At 27.8% G+C, this 19,264-nt stretch overlaps 1 protein-coding gene across 1 annotated transcript; it reads right to left on the reverse strand.

The window, feature by feature from the left end:
• Positions 1 to 5,667: 5,667 nt before the first annotated feature.
• On the reverse strand, positions 5,668 to 9,410 carry LOC100205984 (small ribosomal subunit protein uS15). Its single transcript, XM_065810363.1, has 6 exons — positions 9,264 to 9,410; positions 9,065 to 9,113; positions 8,700 to 8,778; positions 8,414 to 8,583; positions 6,115 to 6,215; positions 5,668 to 5,749 (listed from the first exon to the last, which is right to left on the reverse strand). Exons 1-6 carry the CDS (start codon positions 9,284 to 9,286, stop codon positions 5,716 to 5,718), a joined length of 456 nt encoding a protein of 151 aa, XP_065666435.1. The 5' UTR covers positions 9,287 to 9,410; the 3' UTR covers positions 5,668 to 5,715.
• Between the last annotated feature and the right edge of the window lie 9,854 nt (positions 9,411 to 19,264).

Below are 19,264 nucleotides of genomic sequence, written 5' to 3' on the forward strand. Positions count from 1 at the left end.
CTCCGCAAAAAAAAAAAAAAAATCAAAAAATCAAAAAATGCGGATTCGTCAGTGAGTGAATAGAAAGCTATAACTAGTAAATCAAAAAAAAAATTTTTTTTTCAAATCCATGCTTTATGCAAGCAGAATTCTATTGGGCCTAGAAATTCTTTTTTTGTTATCTTTTGTAGAAGGAAAAATTACTGTTTTTTTTTTTAAATTTAAAAAATACTGTTTTTACTAAATTTTTGTTTTTTAACTTAATAACTTAAGACTTATTAACTTAATAACTTAAAACAATAGGTTTTAAATCGCTGCGCTTTAATGTCTTCGAAACTGCAAATAATTTGCAAATCAAAGATTTTTGTGACGTAATACGCAATTCATATCAAATACATAAAATGTATAAGAAAATACAAATTAAATTTTTGTTAACTTAATTTACTTTTTTTGGTCAAATTTTTCTATTTCCTTGTATTGTCATCGAAAATGATTAAGTGTGCAAAATTTGAGCGAAATTGGTTGAGAAAAAAGCTTTCAAAAATTGATTTCAAATTTTGTGGCACACAAACATATATATATATATATATAGAAAGTAACCTTACATAAAGCATGGAAAAAAAATCAAAAAATGCGGACTCGTCAGTGAGTGAATAGAAAGCTATAAAAAAAGACAATAACATTATCAGAAAAAAGAAAAACATCAGAAAAAAGAAAGTCAGTTGTCATGCTGTGTTTTTGTTTAAATTAAAATGGCTTTAGTTAGGTTTTAGCCTTCATGATTTGTAAACAATTATATTTATTGTAGTAAAATTATTAGAGGTATCCATAAAAATTGAAAAAAAACTTGATTTTATACAAAAAAACGTTACGTATTTAATTTTTTTTTCATTTTTCCAGAGCTAACAAATTTTTATTTTTGCTGTTCAAAAGTATTTAGTGTAAAATAATGATAATGTAATAAGTATAAATTTATTAAAGTTTGTTCTTTAATTTAATATAATTTAAAATCAACTGTTGTTAGAGGTTAATTTTTAACTATTTTTTTTAAACAATTATAGAATACAATAACCAGTATTTTGTAGCATAATTAGCTATAATAGTGTTTTGTAGCAAAACAATGTAGCATAATAAACTATTAGAAAAAGTCTATGACCTGAACCCCACAAGTTTGATTTGATATAGTAAATTGATTAACAAAACTTGTATTAAAACGAATAACTCCTAATGTGTAACACTTTTATAGCGAACTAAAGGCAAAGAGGTAAAAACAAGAAAAATTGCAAACATACAAAATCATGTTGTTGTTTATTTCAATTTTAAAAGTACTTCTTTAGATGTACTCCTAATCAGAATTCTCAAAATTTAGGTTAACAAGCAATTTCTTCAGAGATTCAAATGGAACATGGAACCTAGTTCTGTAAAACATCAGTAAAAATTTTCTTTTTGCAAAAACTTGTTTAACTCTTTTAAATTAACAAGTTAGAATAAAGATACAGCAACCAACTTAGTACAACCCCTGCTCCAGCTTAAGATATACAATTTGCCTATTTTAAGTACTTCATCGGTAGTGTGCTACAACTGCATATAAACTTTATATTGAGTTGACAATTGACGAAAAAAAAAAAACTTTAGTAATGAATATAACTTATATATAGGAGTAATTAGGGTAAAGCTCTGGAAAGTAATTTTATTTTTCATATTTTTTCAGCTAAATAATAGGATTAATGGGAATTTAATGTGAAAAAAATCCAAGTTATTAATAAACTATTTATGTTACAAGGTAAATTATAAAACTGTTTTGAAAAATCTATCGTGTGAGAATCGCAGTATGGTCAAGTTTTATCATCTGCTTTATAGTTACAATGATTGTCTATTTTATGTCTTAGAGTTATCAAAACCGTAAGGAAAACAACCTAATTATTTTAAAACGTTAAATTTTTAGAAAATCACGGATGTTTTGATTTGTGAAGTTTTATAAAAGTATAAATACTACAATGTACAAAATTTGATAGAATAATCATTATTTTTTGGCTATTATGATTTCATTTTTTATTCGATTATTTTTTTTAGTTCTTTAAATCAACACGCTTTTTGACGTTTGCTATGATTTTAACAAACACGCACATGCCTCTTCCAAAATAGACTAATCAGATTGCGTATATCACTGCCTAATCCGAGTCTGTATAGGGTTTCAAAATGCGCAACCCCGAAATTGTATATATTTTTTTAAATCATTACAATAAATTTAACCTTTCTTAAAATTTAAAACACCTCGTTTTATTATGCATTACTAATAAGACGGTAAAGTAAATGTAAAAAAATTCAGCATTTATAATGTAAAATAGTAAAACAGGATTAAACAAACAGAAAATTGTTACGCCAACAAGATTCGTCGTTAGATGTTTATAATCCGGAAGCATTTAGATTTACGCCTAGGGATGGCAAAAATCCCGGAAATTCTCAATCCCGGGATTTCGGGATTACAAATTTGTCCCCGGGAAATCCCGGGATTGAATGAAAAACTTACAATCATATAAGATAAAGCCTGCGAAGAACTTTTAATTATCAAACACTATTATATGATTAATTTAACTGATGAAGTAAAGTAATTTAAACTATAAATAAAACCTTTAAACGATAACACAAAATAACAATGTTTAAAAATAATATAAGTATACATTAATATATAAGAGTTATAATTCGTTTTGAAAGCTCCACCTTAAAAAACTCAAAGCGTCCATCATTTCATTGTTTAATCGTGTTCGATTTTTAGAGCATAAAAACCCAGCGGCTGAGAATGCTCGTTCAGACTCTACACTTGTTGGTCGTATAGATAGAATATAGTTATACACTTTTTGAAGGTGATCACCTCTTGTGCCACCACTTTCAAAAAAAAACATTTCTTTTTGAATCTTAGAAGTTATACTTTCTACCCTTATAGGTGTTGTTCGTATAGCTATCAATCCTTTTTCCAAAACTTCGTTTAATTGTTCACTAATTGTTTTGACTTTCTTATCACCTTCGTCGCTTCTTAAAACCTGGTTTAGCTGAACATCACAACTGCTGTCTGCTGCTGATGCTATATCTGCGGGATGAAACGCTTTATCATGCTTACTATAATCTTTTTATTTTGATTACTTGTATTTGGTACAAAAACATCTGTGATTTTCGTTGATGTAACCTGGCCATTATGAAGATAATAAACTAAGCTACTTAATGGTGTTCTCCTCTCTTTAATTCGGTGACTCAAAGCAGCATACAGATTATTCCCGATTTCAGATTTTTGTTGTTTTATTTTGGTCAACATAAACTCTAATGCAATGTCAGCTGTATTTAAAGTTGCGTCTCGTCGACAAAGTGCTTCCACAGTGGCTTTAACAGGAGTCAAAAGTGCTACTAAATCAGATACAATTTTATATTCATTTTCGTCCATCTTAATTGAATCGTCAATTTTGGAATCCAATTCTAAATCTAGAAATGCCTTTTTAACACAATATTTTAATTTGTCAAATCTTTCAAGCATAAGCAATAAGCTGCTCCATCGGGTTTTACAATCCATAATCAAATGGATGACCTTTCCAAACTCAATTTTTACGTACTTTTGTAAATAATTTTCCTTTTTGGTTGGGGACCTTTTAAAGATTTTTACAATTTTCCTGACCTTTGTTATGTCAGGTCCAAAAACTTGGTGTTTAATAGTAACCTCAGAGGTTTCATTAAACAAAAATGAATTATTTGAATCTTGAATACAATCTTCCTCTTCAGAAGCATAGTCATTAATACAATCATTATCTTTTTCTTCATCACTGTGGTTCTCTAAACTTGCAAAGGTAGTGTGCTCATCATCTAAAATTTCATCGATTTCCAAGTAATTGGGGTCATTTTTATAAAGAACTGATATTACTGCCAGCTGTAGAGCGTGGGCAAAGCATAGCTGTTGATCACTTTCTATAATTTTTCCAAGTTTCTTCATGACGCTTGCACCATCCGTGGTAATACCAATGATATCGTCCTCAAGATTTATTTTAAAATTGTTGAGTCTTTCGTTTAGAAGTGAAACGCACTTTTCTGCTGGCATAGATCCTAAAATGCGAATCAAACCTAAATTCCAATAACTTTTCAACTCGTGTACGTTCACATTCATGTATCTGCAGTTTCCAAAAGAATCATCTCATCAAGCGTTAAAAAAAACTCATCAAGCGTTAAGGAAAACTTGAAGCCTCTTGATATTTGATCAATTATTTCCTTTATAACTAGTTTTTTAACCTGTTCATAGTAGTCTAACACCATTTATAGTGTTTCGTGATTTTGGGACATTTTTAAAGCCTCGTGCAACTAACCCAGCTCGTATGTCAGAAGAGTTGCAAATTGTATTAAATGAAATACCATCTTTTGCTGCCATACGGGCAAATACTTCAGGTAGGCATTCATCTTTTTTCGATGTTGTTGGAAAATAACTTGTGATTTTCGGTTTTTTATTTTTCGGTTCTAATAATTCTTTTGAAGTTGAAGGTGTCGTGGATAAACTTGATTCCTGCGATGTTAATTTAATTTTATGTATGGAAAGTAAATGGGTATGAAGACCTTTTGTTGAACCACCAGCAATTTTTAATATTCTTTTGCATGTAATTACTTTGCATAAGGCTGTTTCATCTGCTCTTTTTAAAAAATGTTTCCATATGAGATTTGTGCTGTTGAATTCAGCGTAGTTAGTCATGATATTAGGCTAATTTCTATCTTATTGAAAAAAAAAAGTTATATTTTAAGCTATTTATTCACTAATTATCTTTATTCATAATTCAAAATGAACTTATGTGAAAACAATTATACTTCGAATTAATAAAGTTTATTTAATATACCTTCCGTATTTGATAACTTTTAATGTTCTTTAACATTAAAAGTTATCAAATACGGAAGGTATATTAAATAAACTTTATTTATGTGACAATCACGCCAACGTTAAGAATTTAAAAAATAAAAGGAAAACATTGCATGGAGAATAAGCAGCTCAACAAATTTTATAGCGAAAATTTAGACATTTTAAATAAATAAATTAAGTTTAATCAATTTTTGTTTTTATTTGTTCATCACAATCCCGAAATCCCGGCAAATTTTAGAGACTAATCCCGGGATTTCGGGATCATGAATTTGTCTGTAATCCCGGGATTGCCATCCCTGTTTACGCCATATACTAAAATAAGTTAATATTCAGATTGTTTCAGATACAATAATTTTGATGCATATTTTGGCTATGAATCAATTAAAGCTACTCCTTATCAGTCTTGATTGGAAATTCTGATGCTTAATAGATACTATAGAAATATATATATGGAAAACTTAGTAGATACAGTCGTAAAGTAAACAGGCTGTCTGTCAATTAAAGGCGGATTTTCTGATACACCACCTGCTTCCCCCATTAATTTGTCAGAATTTTTTTCCAACGATCTGAATTCCCTAAATCTAACAGACACCCTGGTACAATAAAGCATTTCAGCAAGTATAATTCAGTAGTGCAAGGAGTTATTTAAAAAATAAATTTAGGCTAAAATCGAAAGCGACTAATATGTTAATTTTTGTCACACAATTATGAGCATTAAATACCGTTCAAATGTTTAAAGAAAAAAATTTTTTAACATTTAAAATTAATCAATTAATAAATTTAATGAAAAAATAACAACAACTAGCTATGTAATGTTTGACAATATATCATCGATTACAAATTACATTTTTTGTTTATGCTACCAAAGCTGAAGCGGTTGAAGATTCACTAAAATTAAAGAACAAATGGTTACATTTGATACAAGTTTTACACATATTTGAATGAATTCTATAAAAAGAGACATTAGTTAACTTATTAACTTTTCTATAAAATTCTATAAAAAGAGGCATTAGTTAACTTATTAACTTTTAGACGGAATAAAAATTAAAAAACTGCAGTTATCATTTTCTTTTTATTGTGAGCGAGAGAAAGAATAAAACAAAACAAAAAACCGTTATATCAAAAGTATATTGAAGTTAAAGAATCTCTTATACAAGATCTAAACTTTTTTAATTCTATTTTTAATAGAACTATAAATACACTTCACTATTACTCAAAACTTGCATAAAGTCATAAAGAATTTAAAAACTTACTATTTCCAATTTGGTGGTAAAACCCTTCTTGTTTTGTAATATCTTGCAAGACGGTGGATTCTGGCCTCAATCAAAATAAGATGGAATTTGGCATCACAATCCTAGAAAATAAAAATAATCCTAGAAAATAAGTCAATACATACTTATAATTAAAAAAAAGTAGATAAATTTAAGCAAGATAAAACTAAAAAGCTTTTAAGAAGCAATTATCATCAAGATTGAAAACTATTAACAATATTAAAAGAAACTAATTTAAATTATTAAAATTAATATAAATAATCAAGTGAAGTAAACAAGCTAATAATCAAAAATTGTCAACCAATCAATATTTCACACACAGAAGTACCGTTTATAATATAGTAAAAATTCTACTTTTTCGGAGAAACAATAAAAATAGTATAAAAATGATTCAAAGCATAGATCTTGTAAAAAAAAAAAAATAATAATAATAAATCAACTTGTGAAACTAAAAATATATACACACTTATAATGACTAAAATACTCTTTTTCATAGAAGAGCAAACAGCACAGAAACTTATTAGACTTGTTTCTGTGCTCCCTAAGTAAAAAAGAATATTCTGGTCACCCTACACATATACATAAACAATTTGTCAAATTATTACTTATTTAAATACTGATTTATAAACTTTATAAAGATTATTTATAAAGATTTATAATAATTATTAAAGTTATGTGTAATAAAAATCACGTTATTAATATGCAGTGTCCTCTTAAATTAATAAAGACTATATTGAGAATTAGCAGCGAGGCTATGTAAACTTGAACATTAATTTACTTAATACCTTCAGAGGTTTTAGAAATAATTTTATAAAATTGACTTTAGGTAAAAAATCATTTAAAAAGAAAAAAACAGACAACGATGCTGAGCTAAATAAGCCTGCTTGTTGTAATTGCAATCAAGCAATTCCTTATATATTGATTTATATAAAAAAATTCTTTGAGTATTAGTCATATCGATAGTTTTAATGCTGGTATAATCAGTTAAAATTCTTAGAATTGCAAGCCCACTTTGGAAACGCAAGTGGTTGCCTGCTTTGAATGATAATTTTTTTTTGTTTGCAACTTAGCTCTTCTAACAAAAACAAAAAAAGTACAAAACTAAAATATAAAAAATCCAAAATAAAAGATAAAAGATAAACCAAAAAATAGCATAAAATTTTTTAACTTAAAAGAGTTTCACTTAACAGAATTTAGAAAAGATTGTTCTCTTTAATCCAAACTTAACTACTTCAAAACTTAATTAGTTGAAACTTTGATACTTTCTAATATCTACTAAGAAAACTAACAATTGCACAAATATAACAATTAATCAACCTTAGCACTAAAGCACTCAAGTCACTAAAGATCTGTTCTTTTCAGTTTGCAGTTTATTTTTATTCTTCTCTTAAAATTAGTTTTTACATGCGCAAATTATCAAAATACATGGTCATCATAAAAAAAGGAAGCGTGGTCATACGAGATATGCAACTGCTTGAGTCTCCAGAGGCTTGAATTGTCAGCTTAACAACTATCAGCATTAAAAATTGTAAATTCTAGCTGTAAGGTGCAAATGCTCTTGCAGATATCTAAGTAAAAAGTAACCCAGCCAGCTGATGAAACAACTTTAAAAATAACTTATTTACAATTAATACATAATCGTGTATATTATAAATTCATACTAGATGGTTCAAGTAGTTGTTTAGCAGCAGGACAATCTTTATAACAATGAGTTTTAATTGTTACCAATATATTAACTGTAGCTTCTTGCATTTTTTACAATACCAATAACTAACATCAGTTTGCAATTAGTCCAAAAAGACCACGGCAATTTCTGAACAATCTTTACATAAAAATATTACTTTAATTGTCTGAAATAAGGTCCAGTTATCTTGCAATATCAAAATTCAAGATTTCTTTTGGTTTCACTGAAAATGTAAAGGTGATTGACCCACATGGCATTCAAATCTAATTCACACTTTTAATTTAAACAACTATTAATATTTTAAATTAAAATGGTTCTAGGTAATAAAATAATTATTTTATATATTCACAATTACAAATAATTAAATTAAAATTTTTTTTAAAAAATAGTTAAATTAAAAAAATTTTGTTACTAATTTTAAATAAAACAGAAAAGTCAAAAATTAATTTTTTAATTTCATATTATACTGCTTAACTATAAAAAATTTTCTACTATTTAGATAGATTTAAATATTTATAATTTGTAAAATTTGCTCTTTAAAATTTTAAAAAGAAAAAAATTTAAATAACTATTAATAAAACTTTATTTGAAACATACTTTTCTATTTCTCTCTAAATGTTTTCGAACTGACACAGCTTTTTTAATTAGACAATGTAAGTCTTCAGGTAAAGTTGGAGCCAATCCTTTAGCCTTTAAAATTCTAAGGATTTTGTTTCCTGTTACATATCTGACTTGAGCAACACCATGAGAATCTCGAAGAATTACACCTAAAAATCATCATAACACAACACAATAATTTAGTATATATTTTTTGAACATATATCAACTAATTAATATATTCACTGTATTATTTTCCTTAAACATAGAAACTAAAAATTAATACCTATTTGTGATGGAGTTAAACCTTTCTTTGCATGTTTATAAATTTGTTCTTTAACTTCTTCAGATGTTAATTTCAACCACTATCATAAAAAATATTTACTCATCATAACACATTGGTTTTAGAAATATATATATATTTTTTTTACAGTTATTAATTTTGGTCGGAGAAACTAATTGAAAGATAAAAAGGCATAAATATTAACACTTTATTTAACATTGAAAACTTAAATATATAAACACATAAATTAACATTGAATTGTGCTAGTATATGATATTACAATCGTAATACCATGAAAATCAAACTAACATTAAAAAATGTTGTGCATTTAATGTATAAATTGCTTTAGCTATATATTTATAACATACCGTTGGTACACTTCTCCTGTATGGCAAGGCAGAGCCGGAGATACCCTTTCTAAAACAAAATTTATTATTGAATATTTAATAAGGGGCATATGCAAGTTAACCATGAATTTATAAATGGAATTAAAAATTCTTGACTAGTATGAACTAAGTAGAATAAAATTCACAGCAAAATATCTGGAGCAACCAAACTTTTTCGTACCCCTTAGAGTGCATACGACCCATCTTGGCGGATTGATATATTAGAAAGAACAGTCCATGTGATGGAAACACATAACATTATTGCGTGGTCACACATTTGTCAACGTTAAAAAAATATTATTTTAGATTTGCTAATACTACTTTTAGTTTTATGATAGACCGTGAGTATATCACTAGATCCATTATTTTTGTCTCTGCTATTCAATCTTGCCAATTGTGCCAACTAGTAATAAAGAAATACACTACACTTCCAAAACATTTGAGTCAAGGACTTTGAATCTCTTAAAATAGAGATACCTAATCTAATGCTTATAATAACACAACAAATTTTAGTTTTAATAATAAACCGGCATCAAATTGAACCGGCTATATATTTTGCGAAAGAAGGAAAAAAGCTTATAGTAAAACCAATAACCAAGTATGTATGATATTCGTTTATAGCAAAATAAACTTTAAAGCATACGGTAAAAATAGAAAAAACGTTTCTGAAAAATAAACTTTCCCTTAAAACATAAAAATGCAATACAAATGCAATAAAAATTCATTTTTTTCACATAAAAATGCAATACAAATGCAAATTATTACTAGAGAAAAAATTACTTATGGTTCAAGAAAGTCTACTAAAAAAATATTACTAACCAGATGATAACGTGTCACATGTCAATGGCAAAGACTGAGATAACGTTATTATTGGTAAAATATTGTTACAAATTGACTGGTGGAATTATCAACCATTATCGTGTATATAATGTTATTTCTTGAGACCAGAAACCTTAAAAAAAATTTTCTATTTAAAAAAGTTGCTCGATTGACCGATAATGTTTTCGACACAAAATTCGGCAAATAAAGAAAATAAGGCGGCTATTATGGGCTCTTAAAAAAAATTACCGGTGAGTTCAAATATTCCAAAATTTCTTCAAAATACCATAATAGAAGCAATACAGTTTTTCATTTTCGAAATTTTAAAAACTGTATCAAAATATTTTGTTATTATCAAAATGCTACAAGATTACATGTTTTTTAATTATTATAATTTTAAAAACTTGATTAAACCCCAACCCTTCCATATAAATGTTTTTAATTTAGAACTTAGTTCAATAGCACTTTTTCTCAGCACTTTCTCCAATATTGGAGAAAGTGCTAAGAAAATTTCAAATCAACCCGTCAAATCGAAGTTCCAAAATATTTTGTTTTTAGGTGGCTTTAACAGAATCTTATTTCAAAGAAAAATCAAATAACAAATTAAAAAATTAAACTTTTCTTTCTTAACGCTCATTTTATTATCAATTTGCTTGATCTGAGTATTGCATCTTTTATTGCATAGCAGATAAAATTTCTGTAAAATATAATTTTCCTTTTTATTGAATCTTATTTTATTTGTATTACTACCAAATTATCTGCTCTATAAATGTTAATAAAAGAGTTCTCAATTCACAAATATAAATAAAGGTATTCTCATATCAGTATCAGAAACACAGAAGTAATTAACTATATTACTGAGATGCATAAACAGTATGAGATAAAACACATCAAAGCTTCTTCTTTTCGCGTTGGCCAGCATTAGTACTAAAACTACGGATTGTTGATAAGAAAGTAGAAAAAGTGGACAATACAATCTAAAGATCAAATTAAGATTTGGGTTAGGATATATGGGCAGACAAATCAAGGCTGATACGGTTGCAAAGGTGTTGCTATGGTGATCACCTTAGCCCATAAAAGCTTAAATTTCTCTATTAAAAACAAATTATTCATTAATAATTATATATATTTAGAATTGACAATTCTTGAATTAGGTGAAGAAAAAAAAATTACTTCCGAAAAAAATTTTTTTTAACATTTTTAATGGGATAAGCCAGTTTTGAAGATTTCAGTATTTTTTTGATGATTTAAGTATCAACCTTCCTTAGATCGCTGAAATATTACATCCATTATTATAAAAGTCTATTTGCGCTTAGTTTTAAATTTTTATATTTCTTTTTATTTTGTTTGTTTGTTTGCTTTCACGTTTTGTCGAATAAGTATATAAATAAGATTAATATAAATACTGATAGCCGGGGTATGAATAGGGTTTCAAAGTGGGTGGGAGGGAAGGAAGGGGAGGCCACTTATAAAATTCTGAAAAATATTCTTTATTTATAAAAAAACAAAAAGGTCCTCAATAAAAAAAGCGGGGGTACCCGGTTCGACGGCCATGTTATTGATTTGTTAATGTTCGATGCATATTTAATTAAATATTTAAAATTTTAGTACCTTAGATGCCATATTAAATAACTGTTAGCACTATATGGTATCAAGGTACCATATAGGTGCATATATTTTACGTTAAAATGAAATCTATTGTTTTATTTAAAAAATACATGCATTTGAAAATTTTTAAAAAATTAATAAATTTCAACTATTTAAAATCTTCTTTAACAAACCTTCCAAACTGGTTTAAGCGTTCGTCGTGTTTGGACACAAATTTGTTTCCAATTTTACATAAGTCTATTTTGTCAGTAAATGTTTTATGAGAGTTTAAAATTGCCAGGTTGTTAAATCTTTTGTTTGTTATTGTACTTCTTAACCTTTTATCTTTCGTGCCGTAAAAAAGGATAGTTTAGCTGTACAGGAAGTCGCAGATTGACAATGAGAAGCTCACAAAGAACAATGCAATTCGGAATCATTTTTTTGTTTGTTTTCCAAAAGTGACTGAATCTCTTTAAGTGTGTCTTTGAAACAAGATGATTTTGAGCTAGAGAAAATTGTTTTCCATGTTTCTAGCTCCAAAACTAATGTTAAGGTCATTGTTAAGGTCAATGTTAAGGTCATTGTCACCATACATTTCACTCAATAACTTTATTTCTTTTCTAAAACAGTTTCTTTTAATTGCTTTAAATAAAAATGGCTCCATCGTCAGATAAGTTTCAAACTAGGATAAGTTTCAACTTGGTTAATGAAATCTATCCTTGATTACTGTAACAAAGGAATCCAAAATCTCAAAATATATCGCACGGTAAAGTTCCTTTGGACATGATGGGTGATGTGCTTCAGCTTTTGATAACCAATCTAAGTTAAAATATTGCTACAAATTTTTGTGGTTTGGCATTTTTATTTTTATTGGAATAGAAGATGAATTAACAGATTGATATTTTTCAGCTTTAAATTTTGTTGTTTCATAAAAAGCATCCGCTTGACTTTCTGATCTCATTTGTTTAAGCGTATTGATTGTCAGTTGAGCTACTTCTTGGGTTTAAATTGCAGAAATATTTTCTGCTTGGACTGTTTTTGATAGGTTATCTTTAATTGAATAAATTGCGATACCTAGATTGATACCATAAAAAAATTTAAATGACACCATTTGAGCTTTGAATCCCAGTATTCTAGATTTTACATCAACTTCAAAATATGAGAAAGTGATTTTGATGAAAGAGGATTATAATTCCCCTTCGTTGCTTGCTTCATAATTTCATAAAAATATTTACTACCCACTATCCTAAAAGGTAATTGTTCGTGAACAATCCACTTAGTCAATGATGTAACTATATTTATATTTTCAATATGGTCTTTGGGCCATTGAGTAACAATACGAGAGGTTTAAGACGCTTTAACAGTTCTTGATTTACCAGATAATGTTAAAAATTGAAGGTATGACTCAGAAGTGGCAACAAGACAAGCTCGTTTAGGTGTACTGATGAAATCGGGTTGTAAAGAGTCGTTATCATCAATAACGCGAGGTTTTTTCACAATCTGTTGGGCATAATTGAGTTTATCATATTCCGAAAAAACTTGGTAGAGCTGGCCCTTCTAGATAATTAAAAAGACCTAAAGTACCGATGTTAGCAACAAGTTCCTTTTCGCACACATTACACTTCGCAAGAGTAGTATCAGTTGTTTCAAAAAAATCCCAAACAAGACTTTCTCGGCATTTTACAAAGTAAGGCAGCTTGCATCTGAAAAAAATATTGTCTTAAAATTTTTTTAAAAGCCTTAAAAGTGAATGTTCCGTCTTCTTTTTATATGCCGTCTTTCTAACACTTGTACTTCTATTTTAACACTTGTACTTTTATTTTTTAAATCTTAATACATTTTTCTGTTAAAACGTCTTCATCATCATATGTCAGTGGCGGCTTCGTAAATGGATCGTGACCTGCAGGTTGTTTGTATAACGTTACTCCGTAATTAGCTGAAAGAATATAAATCAAAGTACCGATATATTTGTTTAACATTTTCAAATATTACATTATAAGGAATAAAATATATAAAAATGAAATATATTAATATATTCTTAAAAAAAAAAAAATTTTATTTAATATTCGTTCAACAAATAATATTGGTTTAACAAATAAAATTCGCTTAACGAATTATATTCTATAAACAAATAATGTTCGTTCAACAAATATTTATTCGTTTAGCTAATAAAAGTAAATCAATATATATTCGTTCTCGTTTATTTGTTCGACGAATATATATTTATTAAACGTTTATTATTTATAAAAAAGAATATAGGTTTACGAATATATTTGTACCCTGCGAATAATTTAAACGATTGGTTTTTACGAATATTCTTTAACGAGCAATTTAACTAAATATTCTCTAACGAATATTCGTACATCGATATTTGATAAACGAATAATCGTCGCACTCTAAATAGAACTAACTTTAGAAAATATTTTCAATTAAATAATTTTTTTTTTGTCATTTTGTTAATTATTTTAATGGATAACGACTCGGTATTATTAATACTGAGGTCATTATGTAAAATAAATTAAATTTATAGATAATTATACTTAAAAAAAATACTGGTCGCTGTCCAAAAAGTTCAACTTTTAGCAAATAACAATCAACGTGCCTAAATACATTTATGGGTTCTTGAACTACTTTGACAAAAAAAATTACCTCTAAGTTTAGTAACCCACAGACAGTCAGTTAAAATCTCTGTTGAAATGCTAAACGATAAGTGTGGCAAATTTTTATTTCTTTTAAAAGTAAAAACACTACAAACCTGATTTTCTGATTATAAAATATAATAAATTTTAACATAGAACTTCATGTAATCAATGCAGCTAAGACATGGTACACGTTTTTCCGAACAAAAATACATAAAATAAAAATATTTTTTACGAAAAAAAGTTTTTTTAATTACAATATATATAAGTTTTTTCATCAAAAACTATTATATATTTGATATGTATGGAAAGGTTATTTTAACCACCATTATAATCTGGTAAAAGTAATACGACTATAACAAATCGTCAAGCGTAGTTTTATTTAGAAAAGATGTAATTCTTAACATAAAGTACCTGTGGGCTTGGCTATGGTCTATGGATTTGATTTTTTCATAAAAGGACGTATTGGTGTTTGTTTTCAATGAATGTAGCATGACATTTATAATCAGACATTATTTGGAAAACTATCCATGAAAAACCATTTTTTTAGGAAAATTGAAGTTGTTATTTTCAATACCACACCAAAATAAGTATGTTTACCAATAATGTCACATTAGACTGAGATAAACTATGGTAGTGTTGATTTTTATACAAAAGTCGTTTTTGCATAAATAATCATGACTTTTAGCCCCATTCAAGAAACTGTTTTCGGTATTTAATACCATTTTTTAAAATACTCGGGACTTATTCGGCCATCTTGAAAAAATAATTTATTCCATTCAGAATGGGTAAACAATTAAAAAACAGGAGGTAAACTTTATAAACAAATTACTTTCATTTTTAAACTCGTTTTGTTTTATATAAATGACATTTGGTTACCTTTATTTTTATAACAATAATTTAAAAGTAACATAAGTTACTTTTAACTTATTGTTATAAAAACAATTATATCTTTGTCTAATAAGTCGATACAAATAGTTATTATGGCTTCATTAATTAATTAAGATAAATACTTTTTGCTGTTAGCAGAGCGCAAAATGATATGTATATATTCCATAATTTATTCCAACTGCTTTTAAAAGTAGCATATTTTTTTAAAATATACCAACACTAATGTATTATATTGTAATTAGGTTCATAAATTATGTCAAAAAAACACTTCACGATATCTTTGTAACTATTATATTGATATATCTCCTGCAAAACTGTTATAACAGACACTTCGGTTGTTTGTAATATTTTGCCATTATTTACGAATTCTTTGTTTGCGTAAACTAAATACCAGTAAATAAAAAGTTGTTCGGTTTCCCACTAACAACCAATCGGATTTGTTTAAAATTATCGGCCTATTTTTTTACGAGTTTGTTTTTTGTATGCCTTAGTTGCATTGAGATATTGAAAAAAATAAAAGTCTAAGCTTCTCAAAAGAAAGGAACTCGAAGAAGACATCAATGGTAAGACAATTACTTCAATCTTTTCATAGAGTCCCTTCAACAACCTTTTTTTAAAAGCTACATTTAATACAATGCCTGCTGTTTTTTGATATAATAGATAAATAAAATAAGTAACAAATAATTATAGCTTTCGTTTTGTGAACAAGAAATGAAAAGAACTGCAAAGCTTTATTTTCTTCAGCTAATATTTTTTCGACTTTTACATTAAATACTTTGATCAAGTCACTTTGGTAATTGCAAGACCTGTAAAGTCCTTAGCGATGTTCTAACTTTATTGTTAGATTTTCATTTGTATCCGAGGACTTATTCATTTTTTCGCAAAAATTTTCTTTGTTTTTTGACTATACTGGTTTCATTGTGACCACGAAATGCAATACAATAATTAGACAATCAAGGAATAAAATAGTACGAAGAAGAGTCTAGGCATAATTTTGATTTTCTTCTACTTCCTTGGATCTGTTGGTTGTAACCAATATAGAAATACATAATTTTTCTTACATGGTTTACATGGTTACGTGGTTTTTCTTCTATTTCTACATTGGTTACAACCAACATATCCAAGAAGCAGGAGAAAACCAAAGTTTTTCCAAACTTCAAATATTTCTAGATTGATTACAACTAAAAGATCCAAAGAAGTTGAAGGAAACCAAAGTTATGTCAAGACACTTCTTTGTAATGTTGGGTTCCTTGCTAGTCTATTTTTATTTCATTTTGTGACCGCAATGAAACCAGAGAGTCAGAAAACTAAGATAACATTAATTTTTTATGGCGTAACTTTCATCATGTTGCTCAAGCAATGCTTTTATATCTTTCTGTTTTGAAAAACCTATATCTATGAATGCATTTTTTTATCTGTCTCACCTTAAAATGTTGAATTTCCAGCAAAATGTCGACACGCAAAACAAAAAACAGGATTCTTTTTAACGCTGTATGTAATCCATTTGTCTTTCTTGAAATAAGTCTAATTAAAACTTCTTTTTTTAGCATCAAAAGGATATACTTCTAAAATAGGCTGCATAGAAGAATAGTATTTTGATTGACTTCAATATCCATATAACGTGAATATTTAAGCCAACAATATTTGGATATAAGAAAATTGTTTGGCAAAATAGAGCATGAAATTCAAATAAATAACAAAAAGTGTCATTAACTCGCCTAAAACAAACTATCAGCTGCTCCGAATTAAAAACCAATATTGTTAACTAAACCAAATACACCAGGTCAAAGGTCATTGTCTTATTTTGCATATTGATAACCAAATCCAAATGATGGAAGTTTAAGGACAAAAGACTAAAGCCGTGTGTCATACTACCCAAGGTACAAACCCACATCGGTGCCCCCTTCTGCCCGGGGCCCCTGATTTTTCGTTGACTGTGACCGCTATTGCTCGCCTAAAAACATGTTCCCAGTAACTATACTCTTCATTTATTTGCTCTTCTAGCTTTTGTAGTACACCGGAGTCTTGTCGACGAGTTAGGTATACTAACATGCAGTTTTTATGAGTAGCGCTTTGTTCGTGATTATCATCATAAATGTTATTTTTCCGTGATTATCATCATAAATGTTATTTTTCACTGAACCCATTTTTATCAGCCTAATTTGTGGAACCTGTAGATGCAAAAAGTTTACAAACAAAGCAGTACACAGATCCCGTGGATGGTGAATACAATAACCACTCTCTCCTGTACTGCTCACCATTTGCTTTTGTGCCATAGAAAAGTTTTTAGGAACAATATCTTGTTATTTTTCCTCCAGCATAAATACGGCAAGATTTATCAAAGGGACCAAAATGATGCTGACAGTTAGTAGGCCCACAGTCAACCCAGTAAGCCACATCATAAGCGGAAAAGTTAATCCACAGTCCTGGATCTATTGCTTGATTAATTTTATCATTTTCACATGAACACGTTTCATTTCGGGGATCTGAAATTGAAAAAATACGAAAAGATGTAAATAAAAATGATTAAATGATATAAAACGAAAATGCAATTTACATAAAAATTAAAAAATTATGCAAAATAAGGCTAAAAAACAACAAACTTAAGGTGTAAGCTTCTATAAATAGTTCCTTAATATCAGAATCAATAAAAATGATAAAACAAATGATAGAACAGCTTTAATAATAGTTTCACGTTGTTAATAAAAAAATATCCTCAAGTGTCGTTAAAGCGCAAAAAAAAGTCATTAAAGCGCGAAAAAAATAATTAGTTTTAAAAAAAGCTAAATAGAAAAAACCGGCTCATTCATAGCATAATTTTTAAGCATTCAAGATTTTATCAAACTTGAATGTGAATTTTTATTATAATGTATTTCTTCATTTTCATAGCTCTTGTTCTACTTTCAGTTGTTTCTGAACTTAAATTTGTTTAAAAAAAATATTTCTTAAAGAATTGTGGTTCCCCCAAACGCTTGGTGCCCAAGGCAAATGCCTTGTTTGCCTAATGGTTAATCTAGGCCTGCGCAACTCCGAGTTTCAGACCACAAGAAAGTAAAGAAATACAAAATAACAAATAATAGTGTTCAAATGCTTATAATTGCTAAAATGGTTTAAAAATATAAGAAAATAAATTCTTGAATAATAATAAAACAAAATTCGTTATTAACATAATCAGTATATGATTTTTTAACACCATCACTTAAACTTCATTGATATATTTAAATCTGTTTTTATTTGCTTGAGCTTTCTTTAAAAGAAACTTTTAAAGTCGGATATTTTCAGATAGACGAATAATAAAAATCGTTTTGATTCATTCTTAATTTGCACTGATGTAGCCTTGTTTTTCTTGACAAAAACTGGACATTTTTTTCATACATTAGGTCCGCGGTATTTATTTGATTTTGAAGTTAATTTTAAATTATATTTTTGATCAACAAAGTTATTATATATTGTGTATATATTGATAATAGCATTAACATTATTAATAATAATAAAAAGATATCAATTGCAATAATAACAGATGCCTGATTAAAAAAAATATTCTCAAGTTGATAAAAAAGTAAAGGTGGTAAAATCATCTGCAATCCATTTGTCGTTTTAACACTTAAGAAAATCTAAAGCAAAAAACTACTAAAAACTAATAAACTTTATTTGGGTGATAATGTAAATAAATTTATTTGGGTGAGATTGTAAATAAATTCATTATTAAATGTCAAAAACTAATAAACATTTTTTGAATATTTTATTTGGAGTCTTTTTAAAGAGATAAACGTTGTTTGATATTATTTTTGAACTGTTTAAGATATGCGGTGTTTGATGGTCATTATATTTTAAACTGTTTGATGGTCATATATTTTAAACTATTTTTACTTTATTTTGATAAATGATATTAAAGAGGCTGTTTAAGCTATTCTAAGCAATGAACATACAAAGTTTTGTGTTAATGATATTGCCTTTCATTTCTTGTCACCCAAGCAGAGGCGTTCCGAGGGGAAAAGGGTGTCTCTAGCCCCCCTACTAAATGTACAAGTTGGCATATTGGACACTGGAGTCGGCAATATTGGATCTGTAGTTGGCAATTGGCAAATGTCAGTTAAAGATTTCTTTTTTTTTTTTTTAATCTTAGTTGGCAAAAAAGTTTTTCTTGGCCTTCGTCGGCATAAAATAAGTACTTCTCTTCCCCTCCCCCACCACTTTTAAGATCTCCTTGTGACGGTCCAGCACCCAAGAGATAAAATGAAATATT

This window comes from Hydra vulgaris, chromosome 11 (assembly GCF_038396675.1).
Source record: "Hydra vulgaris chromosome 11, alternate assembly HydraT2T_AEP".
In the NCBI taxonomy this organism is placed as follows: domain Eukaryota; kingdom Metazoa; phylum Cnidaria; class Hydrozoa; order Anthoathecata; family Hydridae; genus Hydra; species Hydra vulgaris.